Source organism: Schistocerca cancellata, chromosome 3 (assembly GCF_023864275.1).
Source record: "Schistocerca cancellata isolate TAMUIC-IGC-003103 chromosome 3, iqSchCanc2.1, whole genome shotgun sequence".
NCBI classification, from domain to species: domain Eukaryota; kingdom Metazoa; phylum Arthropoda; class Insecta; order Orthoptera; family Acrididae; genus Schistocerca; species Schistocerca cancellata.
This window is the reverse complement of record NC_064628.1, coordinates 104,918,640-104,939,414: the sequence shown is the minus strand read 5'-3', so window position 1 is coordinate 104,939,414 and position 20,775 is coordinate 104,918,640. Positions and strand designations below refer to the sequence as shown.

The window sequence follows — 20,775 nt, the reverse complement described above, 5'->3', positions numbered from 1 at the left end:
ACATTCTGAGGCATCAAGGGGTCATCATTTTAGTATTGGAGGGAAGTGTGTCAGGTAAAAATCGTAGAGGCAGATGAATACACTAAGCAGATTCAGAAGGATGTAGGTTGCAGTAGTTATTCGGAGATGGAGTCTTGCACAGGATAGAGTAGCATGGAGAGCTGCATTAAACTAGTCTCTGGACTGAAGACAACAACAACAGTTGCAATAACACAGTTGTTTTACATATTTCTTCTGTATTAATTTTTTATCATTATTAAATTTAGTTTGAGCTAATTAGCATTACTTTGGCAGTGATATTTTCTGATTTAATCTTGTAGGATCATATACTTACTTTCTTTTTATTGATCAGATACACACTAATAGAATAATTGTTCCTCGTGTGTGTGTGTGTGTGTGTGTGTGTGTGTGTGTGTGTGTGTGTGTGTGTGTGTGTGTGTGTGAGGGGGGGGGGGGGGGGGAGAGGGAGAGAGAGAGAGAGAGAGAGAGAGAGAGAGAGAGAGAGAGAGAGTGCAACATTAAACATGTACATACTTCATGTTTTGGTGGTGCTTTCAGATAACCTGCACTAGTCCCATAGATGTAAGAACTTTACAATGTTACTTTTTCTGTTTCCAGCTAGTAGAAGTGGAAGAAGAATTTGTGGCCTTAGCAAACAGTGACATAGCACAGCTCTGTGCTGAGAATATTCTGCTGTGGCAACAGTTTCTTGAAGCTTTCACCTGCAAAGATCCTGTCCATCAACACCTGGCAAGACACCATCACCATTTAAGGGTAAGTTGACATCATCATCACCATTAGCAGTAAAAAGATGCTAATTTATTCTGGAACCTAACACGTTAAGAAATGTAGCACTCACTTTTCTTTTAATGTGCCGTGACACTTTCCTGTTGATATGCACAGATATGTCATCAGTACAGGAGTCTCTTTAACGTATTTAGAGCATGGTGCCAAAGGGCCGTACATCAGCATGTGAGTGGATTTGAATGGAATAGAATGATTGGTCTCTGATAAGTGGGATTGTTATGCCGTGACATTTCAACTTGTACAAGGCATGCTGCTAAGACAATGGTGTGTGCGTTTGCGCGTGTGTGTGGTGTTTCTACACACTGGATAGAACAAACTTTTTGTCATAATGTTAACCCCATATTGTGTTTTTTCCTTGGTGCACTGTATTATGCTTTATAGATGCCAGAGAAAGGCAATGCAGTATATATAGCCAAAATTCAAAATAGAATTTTGTATTAAATTGAAAAAGTGTAAAAAGTTACCAACAGATATCATGTAGGAAATTAAAAATCTCCAGGCATTAAAAAAATTAAAGCATACTCTATTAGCCACTCCTACAATTTATCAGAATATATAATCTGCACCTACATGACTACTCTGCAGTTTACTTTTAAGTGTGTGGCAGGAAGTTGTACTTCGTAATTCAACCAATGTAGTCCCGGGATGTTATTCTTAATAGGAAGAAATCCCCAAGTCTCAATCTTTGATCCACTATTGTTCCTCGTATACGTAAATGATCATTGTGTATTTTGCAGATGACACTGGTATTGTAATCTGTACAAGCATGCATACAGAAACAGAAGAAATGGTAAATAGTGTTCTTAACAGTATCACTGGTTTTCTGCGAATGGTCTTGCCCTCAATTTTAAAAATACACAAAATATTCAGTTCTTCGCATCTAGGGATACTATACCAGTGATAAGTGTAACACATGGTGAGGAAATAATAAATAGGGCATAAACTTCAAAATTTTTATGTGTCTGTATTGATGACTATTTAAACTGGAAAAAGCACATTTGGAATTTCTAAAATAACTTAGTTTAGCTACATTTACATTTAGAATCGTTGCAAATCTTGAAGATAGACAAGTTGGTAAGTTGACATATTTGGTTAATTTCATTCATTAATGTCATATGGAATAATATTCTGGAGCAACTCCTCTTGAAAAAAGAAAGTCTTCAAAGCTCAAAAATGTGCTGCAGCTGATCTACTTAGCTAAATTACTGAATTACTTAGCTAAAACAGAGTAGGGGTTTGATAAAAAAAATGTTATACAAATAAATAATAATAATAGGAGTGAAATGTTATGAAATAATGTGTCTTTTGTGTGTGCAATGACTGATTGTGAGATATGAGTGAACAATGCGGCATTACATTATTTAATAAGTTATTTGTAAAAGAAGTATTGTATACTAGGAGTATATCTAATGATTGTCTCTAACTAGAAGTATGTAAATATATGTGTATACGAATTAGCTTATTGTAAATTGATCTAAATTTGTAAATATTTCTAAAAACAAAGATGATGAGAATTACCAAACAAAAGCGCTGGCAGGTCGATAGACACACAAACAAACACAAACATACACACAAAATTCAAGCTTTCGCAACAAACGGTTGCTTCATCAGGAAAGAGGGAAGGAGAGGGAAAGACGAAAGGATGTGGGTTTTAAGGGAGAGGGTAAGGAGTCATCCCAATCCCGGGAGTGGAAAGACTTACCTTAGGGGGGGAAAAAAGGACAGGTATACACTCGCGAGCGCGAGCGCGCGCGCACACACACACACACACACACACACACACACACGCACACACATATCCATCCGCACATACACAGACACAAGCAGACATTTGTAAAGGCAAAGAGTTTGGGCAGAGATGTCAGTCGAGGCGGAAGTAAAGAGGCAAAGATGTTGTTGAAAGACAGGTGAGGTATGAGTGGCGGCAACTTGAAATTAGCGGAGGTTGAGGCCTGGCGGATAACGAGAAGAGAGTATATACTGAAGGGCAAGTTCCCATCTCCGGAGTTCTGACAGGTTGGTGTTAGTGGGAAGTATCCAGATAACCCGGACGGTGCAACACTGTGCCAAGATGTGCTGGTCGTGCACCAAGGCATGTTTAGCCACAGGGTGATCCTCATTACCAACAAACACTGTCTGCCTGTGTCCATTCATGCGAATGGACAGTTTGTTGCTGGTCATTCCCACATAGAAAGCTTCACAGTGTAGGCAGGTCAGTTGGTAAAACACGTGGGTGCTTTCACATGTGGCTCTGCCTTTGATCGTGTACACCTTCCGGGTTACAGGACTGGAGTAGGTGGTGGTGGTGGTGGTGCTGGGAGGGTGCATGGGACAGGTTTTACACCGGGGGCGGTTACAAGGGTAGGAGCCAGAGGTTAGGGAAGGTGGTTTGGGGATTTCATAGGGATGAACTAAGAGGTTACGAAGGTTAGGTGGACAGCAGAAAGACACTCTTGGTGGAGTGGGGAGGATTTCATGAAGGATGGATCTCATGTCAGGGCAGGATTTGAGGAAGTCGTATCCCTGCTGGAGAACCACTTTCAGAGTCTGATCCAGTCCCGGAAAGTATCCTGTCACAAGTGGGGCACTTTTGGGGTTCTTCTGTGGGAGGTTCTGGGTTTGAAGGGATGAGGAAGTGGCTCTGGTTATTTGCTTCTGTACCAGGGGTAACAGACTGGGTAAGGATTCCAGGCGTTCGAGAACGTATCTCTGCCTACGTAGATCAACACCTTCAACCCATTACATGCAGTCTCCCATCCTTCATCAAAGACACCAACCACTTTCTCGAACGCCTGGAATCCTTACCCAGTCTGTTACCCCCGGAAACCATCCTTGTAAACATTGATGCCACTTCCTTATACACAAATATTCCGCATGTCCAGGGCCTCGCTGCGATGGAGCACTTCCTTTCACGACGATCACCTGCCACCCTACCTAAAACCTCTTTCCTCATTACCTTAGCCAGCTTCATCCTGACCCACAACTTCTTCACTTTTGAAGACCAGACCTACCAACAATTAAAGGGAACAGCCATGGGTACCAGGATGGCCCCCTTGTACGCCAACCTATTCATGGGTCGCTTAGAGGAAGTCTTCTTGGTTACCCAAGCTTGCAAACCCAAAGTTTGGTACATATTTATTGATAACATCTTCATGATCTGGACTCACAGTGAAGAACAACTCCAGAATTTCCTCTCAAACCTCAACTCCTTTGGTTCCATCAGATTCACCAGTTATTTCTACATAACTCAAATGTTTATGTTAAACAGACCTTAACTTGTCAGTATATTGTGGGTGATGAAGTTAGATACATATATTTTTTGCATGAATTAGATAAAAATAGCAGCTGAATAGTAGAAGAGGAGGAAGAGCTGTAGTCTTTTTCAAGAAGTAACTATGTTCCTCCAAATACATAAATATAGTAATTTAAAATTAATTACTACAATGAACAGTATGGGTAGGTTGGCACTAGTCACAATCCATTGAATGTGTACTTCACTGTAATGTTGTTGTTGTGGTCTTCAGTCCTGAGACTGGTTTGATGCAGCTCTCCATGCTACCCTATCCTGTGCAAGCTTCTTCATCTCCCAGTACCTACTGCAACCTACATCCTTCTGAATCTGCTTAGTGTATTCATCCCTTGGTCTCCCTCTACGATTTTTACCCTCCACGCAGCCCTCCAATACTAAACTGGTGATCCCTTGATGCCTCAGAACATGTCCTACCAACCGATCCCTTCTTCTAGTCAAGTTGTGCCAGAAACTCCTCTTCTCCCCAATTCTATTCAATACCTCCTCATTAGTTATGTTATCTACCCATCTAATCTTCAGCATTCTTCTGTAGCACCACATTTCGAAAGCATCTATTGTCTTCTTGTCCAAACTATTGATCGTCCATGTTTCACTTCCATACATGGCTACACTCCATACAAATATTTTCAGAAACGACTTCCTGACCCTTAAATCTATACTCGTTGTTACCAAATTTCTCTTCTTCAGAAACGCTTTCCATGCCATTGCCAGTCTGCATTTTATATCGTCTACTTCAACCATCATCAGTTATTTTGCTCCCCAAATAGCATATCTTCTTTACTACTTTAAGGTTCTCATTTCCTAATCTAATTCCCTCAGCATCGCCCGACTTAAACTACATTCCATTATCCTCATTTTGCTTTTGTTGATGTTCATCTTATATCCTCCTTTCAAGACACTATCCATACCCTTCAACTGCTCTTCCAAGTCCTTTGCTGTCTCTGACAGAATTACAATGTCATCGGCAAACCTCAAAGTTTTTATTTCTTCTCCATGGATTTTAATACCTACTTCAAATTTTTCTTTTGTTTCCTTTACTGCTTGCTCAATATACAGAGTGAACAACATCGGGGAGAGGCTACAACCGTGTCTCACTCTCTTCCCAACCACTGCTTCCCTTTCATACCCCTCGACTCTTATAACTGCCATCTGGTTTCTGTACAGTTCAGAATTTGGAAGAGAGTATTCCAGTCAACATTGTCAAAAGCTTTCTCTAAGTCTACAAATGCTAGGAACATAGGTTTGTCTTTCCTAAATCTAGCTTCTAAGATAAGTCGTAGGGTCAGTATTGCCTCACCTGTTCCAATATTTATACGGAATCCAAACTGATATTCCCCGAGGTCGACTTCTACTAGTTTTTCCATTCGTCTGTAAAGAATTCGTGTTAGTATTTTGCAGCCGTGACTTATCAAACTGATAGTTCGGTAATTTTCACATCTGTCAACACCTGCTTTCTTTGGGATTGGAATTATTATATTCTTCTTGAAGTCTGAGGGTATTTCGCCTGTCTCATACATTTTGCTCACCAGATGGTAGAGTTTTGTCAGGACTGGCTCTCCCAAGGCTGTCAGTAGTTCTAATGGAATGTTGTCTACTCTCGGGGCCTAGTTTCGACTCAGGTCTTTCAGTACTCTGTCAAACTCGTCACGCAGTGTCGTATCTCCCATTTCATCTTCATCTACATCCTCTTCCATTTCCATAATATTGTCCTCAAGTACATCACCCTTGTATAAACCCTCTATATACTCCTTCCACCTTTCTGCTTTCCCTTCTTTGCTTAGAACTGGGTTTCCATCTGAGCTCTTGATATTCATACAAGTGGCTCTATTTTCTCCAAAGGTCTCTTTAATTTTCCTGTAGGCAGTATCTATCTTAATCCTAGTGAGATAAGCCTCTACATCCTTACATTTGTCCTCTAGCCATCCCTGCTTAGCCATTTTGCACTTCCTGTCGATCTCATTTTTGAGACGTTTGTATTCCTTTTTGCCTGCTTCATTTATTGCATTTTTATATTTTCTCCTTTCATCAATTAAATTCAATATTTCTTCTGTTACCCAAGGATTTCTACTAGCCCTCGTCTTTTTACCTACTTGTTCCTCTGCTGCCTTCACTACTTCGTCCCTCAGAGCTATCCATTCTTCTTCTACTGTATTTCTTTCCCCCATTCCTGTCAATTGTTTTCTTATGCTCTCCCTGAAACTCTGTACAACCTCTAGTTCTTTCAGTTTATCCAGATCCCATCTCCTTAAATTCCCAGCTTTTTGCAGTTTCTTCAGTTTTAATCTACAGTTCGTAACCAATAGATTGTGGTCAGAGTCCACATCTGCCCCTGAAAATGTCTTACAATTTAAAACCTGGTTCCTAAATCTCTGTCTTACCATTATATAATCTATCTGATACCTTCTAGTATCTCCAGGATTCTTCCATGTATACACCTTCTTTTATGATTCTTGAACCAAGTGTTAGCTATGATTAGGTTGTGCTCTGTGCAAAATTCTACCAGGCGGCTTCCTCTTTCGTTTCTTACCCCCAATCCATATTCACCTACTATGTTTCCTTCTCTCCCTTTTCCTACTGACAAATTCCAGTCACCCATGACTATTAAATTTTCATCTCCCTTCACTATCTGAATAATTTCTTTTATTTCATCATACATTTCTTCAATTTCTTTGTCATCTGCAGAGCTGGTTGGCATATAAACTTGTACTACTGTGGTAGGCGTGGGCTTCGTATCTATCTTGGCCACAATAATGCGTTCACTATGCTGTTTGTAGTAGCTTACCCGCATTCCTATTTTCCTATTCATTATTAAACCTACTCCTGCATTACCCCTATTCGATTTTGTGTTTATAACCCTGTAGTCACCTGACCAGAAGTCTTGTTCCTCCTGCCACCGAACTTCACTAATTCCCACTATATCTAACTTTAACCTATCCATTTCCCTTTTTAAATTTTCTAACCTACCTGCCCGATTAAGTGATCTGACATTCCATGCTCCGATCCGTAGAATGCCAGTTTTCTTTCTCCTGATAACGACATCCTCTCAAGTAGTCCCCGCCCGGAGATCCAAATGAGGGACTATTTTACCTCCGGAATATTTTACCCAAGAGGACGCCATCATCATTTAACCATACAGTAAAGCTGCATGCCCTCGGGAAAAATTACAGTTGTAGTTTCCCCTTGCTTTCAGCTGTTCGCAGTACCAGCACAGCAAGGCCGTTTTGGTTAGTATTACAAGGCCAGATCAGTCAATCATCCAGACTGTTGCCCCTGCAACTACTGAAAAGGCTGCTACCCCTCTTCAGGAACCACACGTTTGTCTGGCCTCTCAACAGATACCCCTCCGTTGTGGTTGCATCTACGGTACAGCTATCTTTATCGCTGAGGCACGCAAGCCTCCCCACCAACGACAAGGTCCATGGTTCATGGGGGTAGTAATAGCATGCAAAAATTGCTACAGGTTATTAATGCATAACTCAAGTCATTCCACATCTCTGAAAACTGAATATGGTGTGATGCTACAGAAGGATGAGAGAGAGAGAGAGAGAGAGAGAGAGAGAGAGAGATGCCAATGAAGAGGTGCTGAGTACAGGAAACATCTGTCTGTGGAGGCACATACAAACAGGAAGAGATGAACTTAAAAGTGCAATAAAGTCATTGGAACAATAACATTGACATGTCCTGTATCCTTGTAAAAAGAGATCTACAGATGAATAAAGCTGCTACTACTACTACTACTGCTAATAGTAATAATAATAATAATAATAATAACAAAAAGAACTGCTTAGGGAAGCTATCACCTCTATGACACTATGCTTAGTGCAAATGAGGATTGAATAAGTGTCATTGAAATTCTGACATAGGACTGGAACTGTTTGATAGGAAGTTCATTGTTATCGATCCGTGGCACAGATTAAGAGTGTTCATTCTTCAGAGAAAATGCTTTTCAAAATCTAACTCCAATCAAATAAAGATAAAAAGTTTCAGCTCTCTGAGACTGCAGACGTGTGTGCAAGTTGCGTTTGCGTGAGTGTGTGTGTGCGCGCGTGCACGCACGCGCGCGTGTGTGTGTGTGTGTGTGTGTGTGTGTGTGTGTGTGTGTGTGTGTCTACTGCTGCCTTAATGGCCGTAAGCTATGATTGTGTGAATCTTTTTACTGTGCCTATCGCGACTCAGCATCTCCTGTATATGGTGAGTAGCAACTTTCCTTCTCTGGTATTGTTACATTCCATCCTGGATTTTCCATTGTTTGATTTGTTAAAGATAAAAAGAGCTTGTACTGCCATGTGAGATCAGTCACAGGCATTAATGAAAGGTGTCAGAACTCTAATTTTTGGAGCCAGGGTTTTTCACAGTCGCAGAGAAGGAAGTAGTTGGAAGTGACTCATCTAATCAGAGACTAAATTAAAAGTAATTTATGAGAGCATGTCAAAAGACTCGTATCAGAATGTTGTGAGGCAGAAGTTAATGGTGAAATAAGAGGAACAAATTAGATTTGTAAGTGGAAGAGAGGGCAGTCTACAGGTCAGATAGAGTAAGAAACTCAAAAAAAGGTCTTGCGGAGATGGAGATTAAGGGAGGGAAAAACAGACAGCAGAGGTGAGATAAAAAATAGAGATGATTATGTGAACTTCAAACTAGAAACAGCAAAGCAGTAGTTCCACAGACAGAGGCAGCACCAGAAGCAGTAGTTCCACTTGGAGAGGCAGTTCTGCTGACACCAGTAGATGCTCCAAAGTCAGCAAGGAGAGCAGCAGAAGCTGACAGAGGGATTTTTGGTCATTAGCCCACAAACTAATTCCTGTTCCCATTATTTGAAATATATAGGCCACCCACTCCCCCTTAAAAGAGATTTTGAGCAGGAGAAACCTCAACTGAAAGAATTGTGCCTGCACAAGAAATAAAAATTTCATATTTTCGTCCAGAATCTGCTAAGTGTAAGAAACAAAAGTTTAGACGTACAAAGTTTCTTAGGACACCACTGACTAACTATAGATTTGCTTGGTGTGGCAGAGCATTGACTCAGAGATCATGAAGTTTGTTGTTTTTTACCTTCCAGGCTACCGTTGTGGTGATTATTTCTGCAAAAATAATAGGAAGGGAGATGGTTGTCTAATTCTTGCTAGACTCAATGTTGAGTGTAAACCATGCAACGCCAAAAGATTGCACTGTGGAAAATGTTTTGAACATGTAGCAGAAGATATTAAATTCATTAAGCTTTTATTTTTGTGCCTTTACCAATCACATGATGGTAGCATACCAATATTCACTTCTAAATTACACACAGTGCTACAACTCAAGGGCCTGAAGTGTTCTAAACTATGCTTTGTGACCTTAACATAGACGTTTTAAAAGAGACCTCCGCTTGGCAAAAACTAGTGACTGTGTTAAAATGATACAACATGAAAAACATGGACCACAAAACTACCAGCACACACACACACACACACACACACACACACACACACACACACTCACACAGTCGCACGCGAGCATCAGTGGGCCAAAAAGCTGGCTGGAGGGATGTTTATAGTGCATTTGATCTTGATAATAAGGTAGATTGACTGATGTGTATTTTGCAATGTAGCGTTACAATGTAACATTTCCAATAAGGATTACATTTACATGGCACCAATGCAAAAAAAGTGGTAAGAAATCTCTTGGTAGGGGGACGAAACAGCAGACATCTGTCATCACCAAAAACATCATTCCAATGATATATACTGCATATTGTAAGTCAACGGGTATGTAAAGGGCACAGCAGTGTAGGGCACATAGGCTGTACCATTCTGTAGAAGAATTTATGAAGGCATAACAAAATACATTTTTAAATATCGTAAGTCTGTAGTTGATTTAGTTCATTCTACCAATGTAACTGTTATTTTGCTAATTATGAGTCTAAAACAACAAAGTTAAATGTTTTCTTAAATACTGTTAAGTTTGTAGTTAATTTATTTCATTCTTTATATGAAGTTGTTGTTTTTATTATTATGAGTTAATTATAATATTTAAACAAATTGTAATTATGAGTTGTTCCATATCTACATGTAACAATGCACAACAAGATTTCTGGGTTCAATAAAAAACAACTCAAATGAACTTGTTGGGATCAGCTTAGAGGCATCTTTGTACAAGTGCACCTTAATACAAAAACTTCTCCCCATTGTTGTTTGTATACTTGAGGAAATTAGCTTGCTCCTGGCTAGAATTCTTATATCTGAAGTTTGATGCCTTCTCATATATTTTGTGCTTTTTTCAATTTTGTGTCATTTACGGTGCTCTACCCTTCATCTTGTGACAAATAATTCTGCACAGGGTCATTCTTTGTCATCATATGTGGTCAGAGTAGACTCTTGTACTGTAGAGCAATAATTAATTTTGCTGGCAAACTGAAATTTCATTTCCATTCTTAATTGTAAATGTGGTTCTTTCTTGCATTCACTCTTGGCTGTAGTTGACACAGCTGACATTAGGTATAACAATGTCAGTTGTATTTTCCACTTGATGTAACTCTTTTGTTTGAAAAGACAGAAGAAAATAATTTATTTTATCCATTATGTAATTTCGAGCATTCTAAATAGAGTAAACTCACTGTGTAATTTAAAACAGCATGTAAGCATTCATTGCTATTTTAAGGGTAAAAGCAGTTGTTGTTGTTATAATTCAAAAGAGAAATTATTTTCCTCCTCTGAATACATAATGTGTTACAGTGCTGTTATTTCTTGTGTCTAATGATGATAATAAATGTTGCATCGCTATTTCTTTGTAGGTGAAGAGATTTGCAGAGGCATTCTTTGTTTTGGATAATCCACGTCAGTCTGCTGCAGGATGCTATGATGCAAACTATCAGAACTACCTTGCTGTGTCAGAGATGGTGAGGCGCTCTCGCTATCTAGCATCACTACCTCCACTGCCAGTGCAGTGCAATGAGCTGGATGGTGACATTAACACACTGCCAATAATTTTTGAGGACCAGTACCAGGACATGGCAGAGTTTGCCAGGAGACGTTCAGTTGCAGGCCGCAAAGCTGGAAGTGGTAAGATGATGTCATTTAGCTTTTAGTCAGTTTATGCTGTACTGTGTTGGTTCTGACAACATTATGGAATTGTTTGTATATAACGTAATTAATATGCATTCAAGAATGAAATCTTATATTGGTATTTTATGTTTGTATAATCACTGTGTGTGTGTGTGTGTGTGTGTGTGTGTGTGTGTGTGTGTGTTTTTGTGTTTGTGTTTGTGTGTAATATATTCATGCATGCGCATGTCTGCCTTGTATAAATCAAAACAACATTCTATCTTAAATTCACATATTTGTATGGCACGCACCCTTAGTTGTGTAGTATCAGCTATACTTGCCTCTGTTTACTCTGTTTTACCTGCTTTCTTTCCTAGGTAATCTTATGAAACACTTTAAACAACATTGTGATAAATCTCTAGTCATGCGCACTTTTCTCATTTTTAGTGAAACATTTAAATTTTTTGCATTATTTTTCCAATTTCTTACATGTTTAAGACTGAATAAATAGTATTACATAAGATACTAACATTTTTTTAGAAGTGACCTCTGCTCATCTATTGCATAGAAGATATTAACATAAATTTTACTGACAGAAAATTATTCTATTTTTCATTGGCAGACCCATTCCTGAGTGGTACTACTGATGTGAAACCTGATCCTATTTGCCCTCCTCTACAACAACAGGAAGACTGTAGCTGCGGTATAGTTGCAATTCTGGAATCACGATCACAGAAGATTTTACCCCCCACATCACAGCAGCCTACAGTGCAGCACACACCTTCTCAGAAGCCAACTACACCTTTAGTACCTCGTTCTCTGGGTTAGTACGCATAAAGAAATTACTGCTTGATGATGAAAAGGCTAAGGAAATCATACTCTTATCATGTCATGGCTGATGTTAGCATTCTGGTCATTTAGTTTCTACTGCTAGTGCCTCGTTTTGGAGATGAAATGTAGTTCACTGACTTGTCATTGTCAGTGATCATAAAAAAACTGTACTGCCACATATAATGTATATTTGTTCATTCTAGTGATGCCAAAAATATCTGCAGATCAGTTCAGCTGTCCTGTTAGTACTATGAGGAGCTGTGTAATATCCCGGCAGTGATTCATGTTTTCATGTGCCACATCTTCCCAATGTTCACAAATTATAAGACTAAAAAATGATTCTGCTGTGTCACAACTGGTATGACATGGAGCCATTCTACCACATATTGCTAATAATTGATTTTGGTTTGTATCGTCTGTCACCGTAACTTAAATCAACTGTGTATGTAACACCATGTATGTGACAACTGTCTTCAGGAATCTGTTTACTGTGCTGCATAATACTGAGAAACCTGTGAGTGGTGAAAAATTTTTAAGAGCCCTCATTTGAAATATTGTGCCTGGCATAGGAAGCACTGTTTTAAACAGCTTCTGTTTTGGAGTAGAGAGGATGACCACTATCAAGCAGTGCAAAATGATCAATTTTTCAAAAGTTGTGAATCCATTGTCGCTGTACTATGTCTTTTCAGTCAACACTCCAGTGTGGAGCAACAGGGAGCAATTGCAATACTCTGTTCTAGTGGGGCGATACGCTGCAACCACTTTTTCTGACTACAGTAACACACAGGTAATAACAAACACAACACTTCATTACTTCAAGAATACTGGTACAGGGAAACACCTGCCACGGGGTGGCTGCACTATGAGTCAGAGACACATAGGCTGAAAGTAAATGTATGACTGAGAGCGAGGCTGGCTGAGCCAAACTCCTAAGCTGTCAGTTGGCCAGTAGAGTACACTACAAAGAGGCTGTGCGCATCCGAGAGCGGAGGGCTCTGCCGGTGCACCATCTTGCGACTTCTGTGGTGCGCCATACAGCTGTGCGCCCAGTTCGCAGCTGTGGAGCCTTATGTGGGTCATTACACCGAGAAAAACATGATGAAGAGAAAACATTAGAGCTGCCCCACAGAGCACACGTGCACATAAATATGAAACCAATGAAGTGCTCAGTTTGTGATACTCCATAAGCTTATGTACTATGGCATCTCAGAGCTTATATTTGTGTTTAAGGAGTGTATATCACATTTAAATTGCACTTCCACCTTTTCCGGATGATGATTGTGCAGAAATTGCAGGCCAGACTTGGCTATTGAATTACCTATACATTCCAGAATGAGATTTTCACTCTGCAGCGGAGTGTGCGCTGATATGAAACTCCCTGGCAGATTAGAACTGTGTGCCGGACTAAGACTCGAACTCAGGACCTTTGCCTTCCGCGGGCAAGTGCTGTACCAACTTGGGAGCTCAGTTGGTAGAGCACTTGCCCACAAAAGGCAAAGGTTCTGAGTTTGAGTCTCGGTCCGGCACACAGTTTTAATCTGCCAGGAAGTGCCTATACATTATTCAACATGTACATCATGCAACAATTTAATAATTTTTTTAAACATTGTTCATGTTCGTTGATGTGAGAAATAAAAAAAGGATGTTGCATTCCCTACTTCACTCTCTTTGTGGGTGATTCCCCCTCCCTGAAAAGTAGCCTATGCTCTTTCTCAGGATTCAAGCTATCTCCTTACCAGATTTCATCAAAATCACTTCAGCAGTTTAGTCATGAAAATAAACACCCTTATAGTTACTTTCAAACTCATAATACTAATATGGACTACACTGCCAATATAATACATTAGTTTTGTAACAATACCAGAAAAGGGAAGTTGCTACTCACCATATAACGGAGATGCCGGGTCGTGATAGGCACAACGAAAAGATTCACACAATTATAGCTTTCAACCATTAAGGCCTTTGTCAGCAGTAGACGCGCGCACCCACCCACACACACACACACACACACACACACACACACACACACAAACGCAACTTGCACACACGTCTGCCATCTTAGAGAGCTGAAACTACATTTGAGCAACAGCACCAGTGCGTGATGGGAGTGGCGACTGGGTGGGGGTTTGGAGGAGGCTGGGGTGGGGTGGGGAGGGGGAGGGATAGTATGGTGGGAATGGTGGACAGTAAAGTGGTGCAATTTAGACGGAGGGCAGGAGAGAAGGTGCGGAGGGGGGAGGGGGTAAATAGCAGAAATAAAAATAAAAGAAATTAAAAGACTGGGTGTGGCGGTGAAATGACAGCGGTGTAGTGCTGGAATGGGAACAGGGAGGGGACTGGATGGGTGAGGACAGTGACTAATGAAGGCTGAGGCAGGAGGGTTATGGGAACGTAGGATGTATTGCAGGTAAAGTTCCCACCTGCACAATTCACAAAAGCTGGTCTTGGTAGGAAGTATCCAAATGGCACAGGCTGTGAAGCGGTCATTGAGATCAGGGATATCATGTTTGGCAGCATGTTCAGCAACAGGGTGGTCCACTTGTTTTTTGGCCACAGTTTGTCGGTGGCAGTTCATTCTGACAGACAGCTTGTTGGTTGTTATGCCTACATATAATGCAGTACAAGCTAAGCTGCAACCACTGCATTAACCACAAGATCTTCAGTGTGTTCTGGCACGTTGGTGAGTGTGCATGTGTAGCCATGTTTCTGACTCCACTTTTACTCCTGTTAGCAGAGAAACCCAGTGTTTCCCAGGTATTTATTTATTTAAATCTTCTATCAGTTGATCTCCTCCTCCTCCCTCCTCTCAATCTTGTCCTCCCCCCTCCCTGCATCCTCCTCCACCTCCTCCTCCTCAGATTCCCCCTCCTCCTCCTCAGATTCCTCCTCTTCCTCCTCAGCCTTCCTCTTCCTCCTCAGCCTTCCTCTTCCTCCTCAGCCTTCCTCTTCCTCCTCAGCCTTCCTCCTCCTCCTCAGCCTTCCTCCTCCTCCTCCTCAGCCTTCCTCCTCCTCCTCCTCCTCCTCCTCCTCCTCCTCCTCCTCCTCCTCAGCCTTCCTCCTCCTCCTCCTCCTCCTCAGCCTTCCTCCTCCTCAGCCTTCCTCCTCCTCCTCAGCCTTCCTCCTCCTCAGCCTTCCTCCTCCTCCTCAGCCTTCCTCCTCCTCAGCCTCCCTCCTCCTCCTCAGCCTCCCTCCTCCTCCTCAGCCTCCCTCCTCCTCCTCAGCCTCCCTCCTCCTCCTCAGCCCTCCCTCCTCCTCCTCAGCCTCCTCCTCCTCCTCAGCCTCCCTCCTCCTCCTCAGCCCTCCCTCCTCCTCCTCAGCCTCCCTCCTCCTCCTCAGGCCTCCCTCCTCCTCCTCAGCCTCCCCCTCCTCCTCAGCCTCCCCCTCCTCCTCAGCCTCCCCCCTCCTCCTCAGCCTCCCCCTCCTCCTCAGCCTCCCCCCTCCTCCTCCTCAGCCTCCCCCCTCCTCCTCCTCCTCAGCCTCCCCCTCCTCCTCCTCCTCAGCCTCCCCCCTCCTCCTCCTCAGCCTCCCCCTCCTCCTCCTCAGCCTCCCCCCTCCTCCTCCTCAGCCTCCCCCCTCTCCTCCTCAGCCTCCCCCTCCTCCTCCTCAGCCTCCCCCCTCCTCCTCCTCAGCCTCCCCCTCCTCCTCCTCAGCCTCCCCCCTCCTCCTCCTCAGCCTCCCCCCTCCTCCTCAGCCTCCCCCCTCCTCCTCCTCAGCCTCCCCCCTCCTCCTCAGCCTCCCCCCTCCTCCTCCTCAGCCTCCCCCCTCCTCCTCCTCAGCCTCCCCCCTCCTCCTCTCAGCCTCCCCCCTCCTCCTCCTCAGCCTCCCTCCTCCTCCTCAGCCTCCCCCTCCTCCTCAGCCTCCCCCTCCTCCTCAGCCTCCCCCCTCCTCCTCCTCAGCCTCCCCCCTCCTCCTCCTCCTCAGCCTCCCCCCTCCTCCTCCTCCTCAGCCTCCCCCCTCCTCCTCCTCCTCAGCCTCCCCCCTCCTCCTCCTCAGCCTCCCCCCTCCTCCTCCTCAGCCTCCCCCCTCCTCTCCTCAGCCTCCCCCTCCTCCTCCTCAGCCTCCCCCCTCCTCCTCCTCAGCCTCCCCCCTCCTCCTCCTCAGCCTCCCCCCTCCTCCTCCTCAGCCTCCCCCCTCCTCCTCCTCAGCCTCCCCCCTCCTCCTCCTCAGCCTCCCCCCTCCTCCTCCTCAGCCTCCCCCCTCCTCCTCCTCAGCCTCCCCCCTCCTCCTTCTCAGCCTCCCCCCTCCTCCTCCTCAGCCTCCCCCTCCTCCTCCTCAGCCTCCCCCCTCCTCCTCCTCAGCCTCCCCCTCCTCCTCCTCAGCCTCCCCCCTCCTCCTCCTCAGCCTCCCCCCCTCCTCCTCAGCCTCCCCCATCCTCCTCCTCAGCCTCCCTCCTCTTCCTCAACCTCCCTCCTCTCCTCAGCCTCTGCCCTCCTCCTCCTCTCCTCAGCCACTGTTCTCAGCCTCTGTCCTCCTCCTCCTCCCTCTCCCCATCCCTCCTCCTCCCTCTCCCCCTCCCTCCTCCTCCTCCCTCTCCCCCTCCTCCCTCTTCCCCCTTTCCCCTCTCCCTCCCCCTCCTCCTATCCATAATCTCCTCTTCCTCTCCCCTCTCTCTTTCTATCTCCACCTCCCTCCTCCTCTGCCTGGCCATCTCATCATCTCCCCACCACATCCTCCCCCATTCCCTGTCCATCACAGTGACATCATCCCCACCCCAACCCCAATGCAGGTTGGTGCTTGCTACCCCCACAATATTATTTATTTACAGATGGTAAGTAATAAGTGTACAAGTTTGGCTGAAATTGATGCAGGGTCTTAGGAAAGATGATGAGCAAGTGTGCATCACACACACTTTTTGCACACGTACATGTCTGTTTCTCTGCTGTTTTACACCATACAGTTCCAGGGACGATGTTAACTTTATCTGTGATATTTAGCTTCATGGTTTGATCATAGGTCCCAGAACATGTTGACAAAATTACTGGCTCACTGCAGTGCTCATTCTCGTGACTTGGTGATGCCCCGAACTGTGTAAATAAATGACAAATTGCACTTCACACTTTTAAAAGTATTCCAAGTCAACTAAATACAGGAAATAAACACCAATGGGTTTCTTTCTGAAAATTTTTTGATCACTTGTAATCCACACCCCACCCTTCAGTGGTAGTGGGCAATCTTACTTCCACTGTATTTTTATACACCAAATTTGGTTGAGATGCTCCAGGTGTCCATAAGTCACGCTTAATTATCACCCTGTTCTTAATTCCCACTCCTATGGGTGGAGGTGGATGTTAACAGCATAGTGCTTCTTTACAGATAGTAAGTAACCAGTAAACCTCTGATTCTTTAAAGAACCAACCCCCCCCCCCCCCCACCCCAAAATAGAACAGCTTCAAACTTCTGATTACTTTACAAATGAGTTAACGTGTTCTGTATTTAACATTAAGGATGTAAGTGAGAAAAAGTTGAAAAAAATTTTCAAATTTTGTGTAGTTTAGTGCAAATCACTAAGTGTTCCTATTCTGAAATATTGGATTAATATAATCTCAATACTTGCACATGGTGTGTTTTGCTTCTTTTGCATCCCTTCTCACACCCCTTTGAGAGTTAGGTTGTTCTTAACATTCTCCTTTCACCCTCCAACCTCCACCCCAATCCCCGCCCCCAGTGCTTCTTTTCAGGTAGTGATATGTGTAGGAAGTTTGGTCGAAATCGATCCAGTGGTTCCGGGGGAGATGTTGATCTTAAATAAATACTTACATACATGCATACATACATTTTTATAATCTGTAGAGATTAAATCCTTGAAGCATTGGTAGATGTTGCCTTTGTCAAAATATTCTTACATTGCACTCTTTTTTTTAGTAAAGAGAAACATTTGCCATGATGAAGAGTAATTAGTATACGTATTACAAAATATTTATCAAAATATCAAGTTCTTTGAAGATGTCTCTCCAGGATATTCTGAAATTAACCCTGGATATAATTATTTTATCATACTTTGCTATATTTTGGGGGAGGAAATCTCTGCAAGTCAAGTAGACCCAAAAATTATCCCATAACTCATCAGTGAGGGGAATTATGTAGAATAAATTACTTTCTTGATAGCCCCTATCGTAACAATTGTACAGCCCTTCAGAATGAAATTTCTTACAGGAACCAGATGCTTACGCTAATGTTTGTTTTAAAAATGATATGAAAGTATGGGTCATTTAAGAAAAGTAAATTTTTTGTACACTACAGATCAGAAGTCAGTCATAATAAGTTGTGTGTGCAGTTATTAAATGACAAGAAAAATGAAATGTGATTGCTTGAAAATTTAACAGTCTGTGGAAAGAAAAAGTTCAGGGCCTAACCTTTTGTTCATTTAAAACTAGTAAGGTAAGATTTTTCCCTGTCAGTATATGGTTTCAGTAAGCTGAGAAAAGTTTTTCCAACAAGAATACAGTTGGAAACAATGAAACACATATTCCTCCAATGCAGAATCTCCCATGTCCACAATTGTTTGTGGCTCCCATTTTTGCCTGAATTGTTGGTTTGGGAATTTTCATTTTGGGGCATATGAAAGTAAGGGTGTGTGCAGGAAAACCATGCACAGTATAGAACTTAAAAGATTTCATTCATCAGGAAAATGTGACAACTGATGCAAATTTTACAAAGATTAATGGTTAAATTTATGTACTGGTTTCAGATATAAATGTGGAATGACAGACTACATGTTTTCGATATTATTTTCTGTACATAACATTTAGTGTCTGTGTCTTTAATTGCATGAATGTAACTTTTCACTCTGTGTGTGTACTTTAAAGCCATATATTTCCTCCACTCCTCCCATTCTAAAATGCATACATCCTGTGACATAGAAGAAATGTTCTGCTTGGTAACCCATTTATTGTTTATTGCTCACTACAGCTTTCCATGTGAAAATCATTTTAATTGAGCTAGCCTTATATCCATTATTTTTCTCATCATGTGTATTGCTTTCTTTACTTTGCCTATTTGCAGGACGAGTATGTGTTTAAGCATGCAGTAACTTCTCAATATTTGTGTGTTTTCTATAAATTATAAACTAATTGTAATGTTACTTTTGTGTAGACATGTAATTGAAAAATGATGACTTATCTGTCATATAGGAATTTTGATCTCAGTTCACATACTTGCAAAAAGACAGATCCATCCTTAATTCATCATTACTTTTCTGCAAGTACACAAATTGTTGTTTTGTGTATCATCCAAACATGTTTCACCACAGCTGTGACATCCATATATATGTAACTAAAAACAAAGATGCTGTAACTTACCAAACGAAAGCATTGGTATGTTGATAGGAGACAATAAAAAACGCACAGACACACACACAGATTTCAAGCTTTCGCAACCCAAGGTTGCTTCATCAGGAAAGAGGGAAGAAGAGGGAAAGATGAAAGGATGTGGGGTTTAAGGGAGAGGGTTAGGAGTCATTTCAGTCCCGGGAGTGGAAAGACTTACCTTAGGGGGAAAAAAGGACAGGTATACACTAGCGCGCGCAATCACACACACACACACACACACACACACACACACACACACACACACACACACATATATCCATATCCATCCGCACATATACAGACACAGGCAGACATATGTAAATGCAAAGAGGTTGGGCAGAGATGTCAGTCGAGGCAAAAATGTTTGGTGATTCACAAAGTTTTAAACATCACTGCTTGGTTTAGTGACCATTCATAAATTAAAATTGAAACAAATGAGCCCTCGGTCACAATTTTTAGTCTTATTAACCAGGTTTCAACACTACTAAGAGTGCCTTCATCAGAATTTAAACGTTTAAAGTGGCCTATAACATAATTATAAATTTATGGGAAAATATTTTTTATATGATAGTGTAAGTACTGACTAACATTAAAAGACGGAGACAGTACTTACATGTCATGTATAAAATACGTAAAATATATATATAGAGGGAAACATTCAACGTGGGAAAAATATATCTAAAAAGAAAGATGATGAGACTTTACCAAACAAAAGCGCTGGCAGGTCAATAGACACACAAACAAACACAAACATACACACAAAATTCAAGCTTTCGCAACCAATGGTTGCCTCATCAGGAAAGAGGGAAGGAGAGGGAAAGACGAAAGGATTTGGGTTTTAAGGGAGAGGGTAAGGAGTCATTCCAATCCCGGGAGCGGAAAAACTTACCTTAGGGGGAAAAAAGGACAGGTATACACTCGCGCACACACACACATATCCATCCGCATATACACAGACACAAGCAGACATTTGTAAAGGCAAAGAGTTTGGGCAGAGATGTCAGTCGAGGTGGAAGTACAGAGGCAGAGATGTCAGTCGAGGCGGAAGTACAGAGGCAGAGATGTTGTTGAAAGATAGGTGAGGTATGAGCGGCGGCAAATTGAAATTAGAAATTAGCGGAGATTGAGGCCTGGCGGATAGCGAGAAGAGAGTATATGCTGAAGGGCAAGTTCCCATCTCCGGAGTTTTGACAGGTTGGTGTTAGTGGGAAGTATCCAGATAACCTGGACGGTGTAACACTGTGCCAAGATGTGCTGGCCGTGCACCAAGGCATGTTTAGCCACAGGGTGATCCTCATTACCAACAAACACTGTCTGCCTGTGTCCATTCATGCGAATGGACAGTTTGTTGCTGGTCATTCCCACATAGAAAGCTTCACAGTGTAGGCAGGTCAGTTGGTAAAACACGTGGGTGCTTTCACATGTGGCTCTGCCTTTGATCGTGTACACCTTCCGGGTTACAGGACTGGAGTAGGTGGTGGTGGGATGGTGCATGGGACAG

General features: G+C 42.5%; 1 protein-coding gene across 1 annotated transcript in view; it reads left to right on the top strand.

The window, feature by feature from the left end:
- Positions 1–20,775, top strand: part of LOC126177117 (uncharacterized) — a 571,356-nt gene that overhangs the window by 470,645 nt on the left and 79,936 nt on the right. Inside the window, exons 10-12 of the mRNA XM_049924387.1 lie at positions 619–774; positions 10,887–11,154; positions 11,759–11,959. Of these exons, the coding sequence (XP_049780344.1) occupies positions 619–774; positions 10,887–11,154; positions 11,759–11,959 (625 nt within the window). The remainder of the gene's footprint in view (positions 1–618; positions 775–10,886; positions 11,155–11,758; positions 11,960–20,775) is intronic.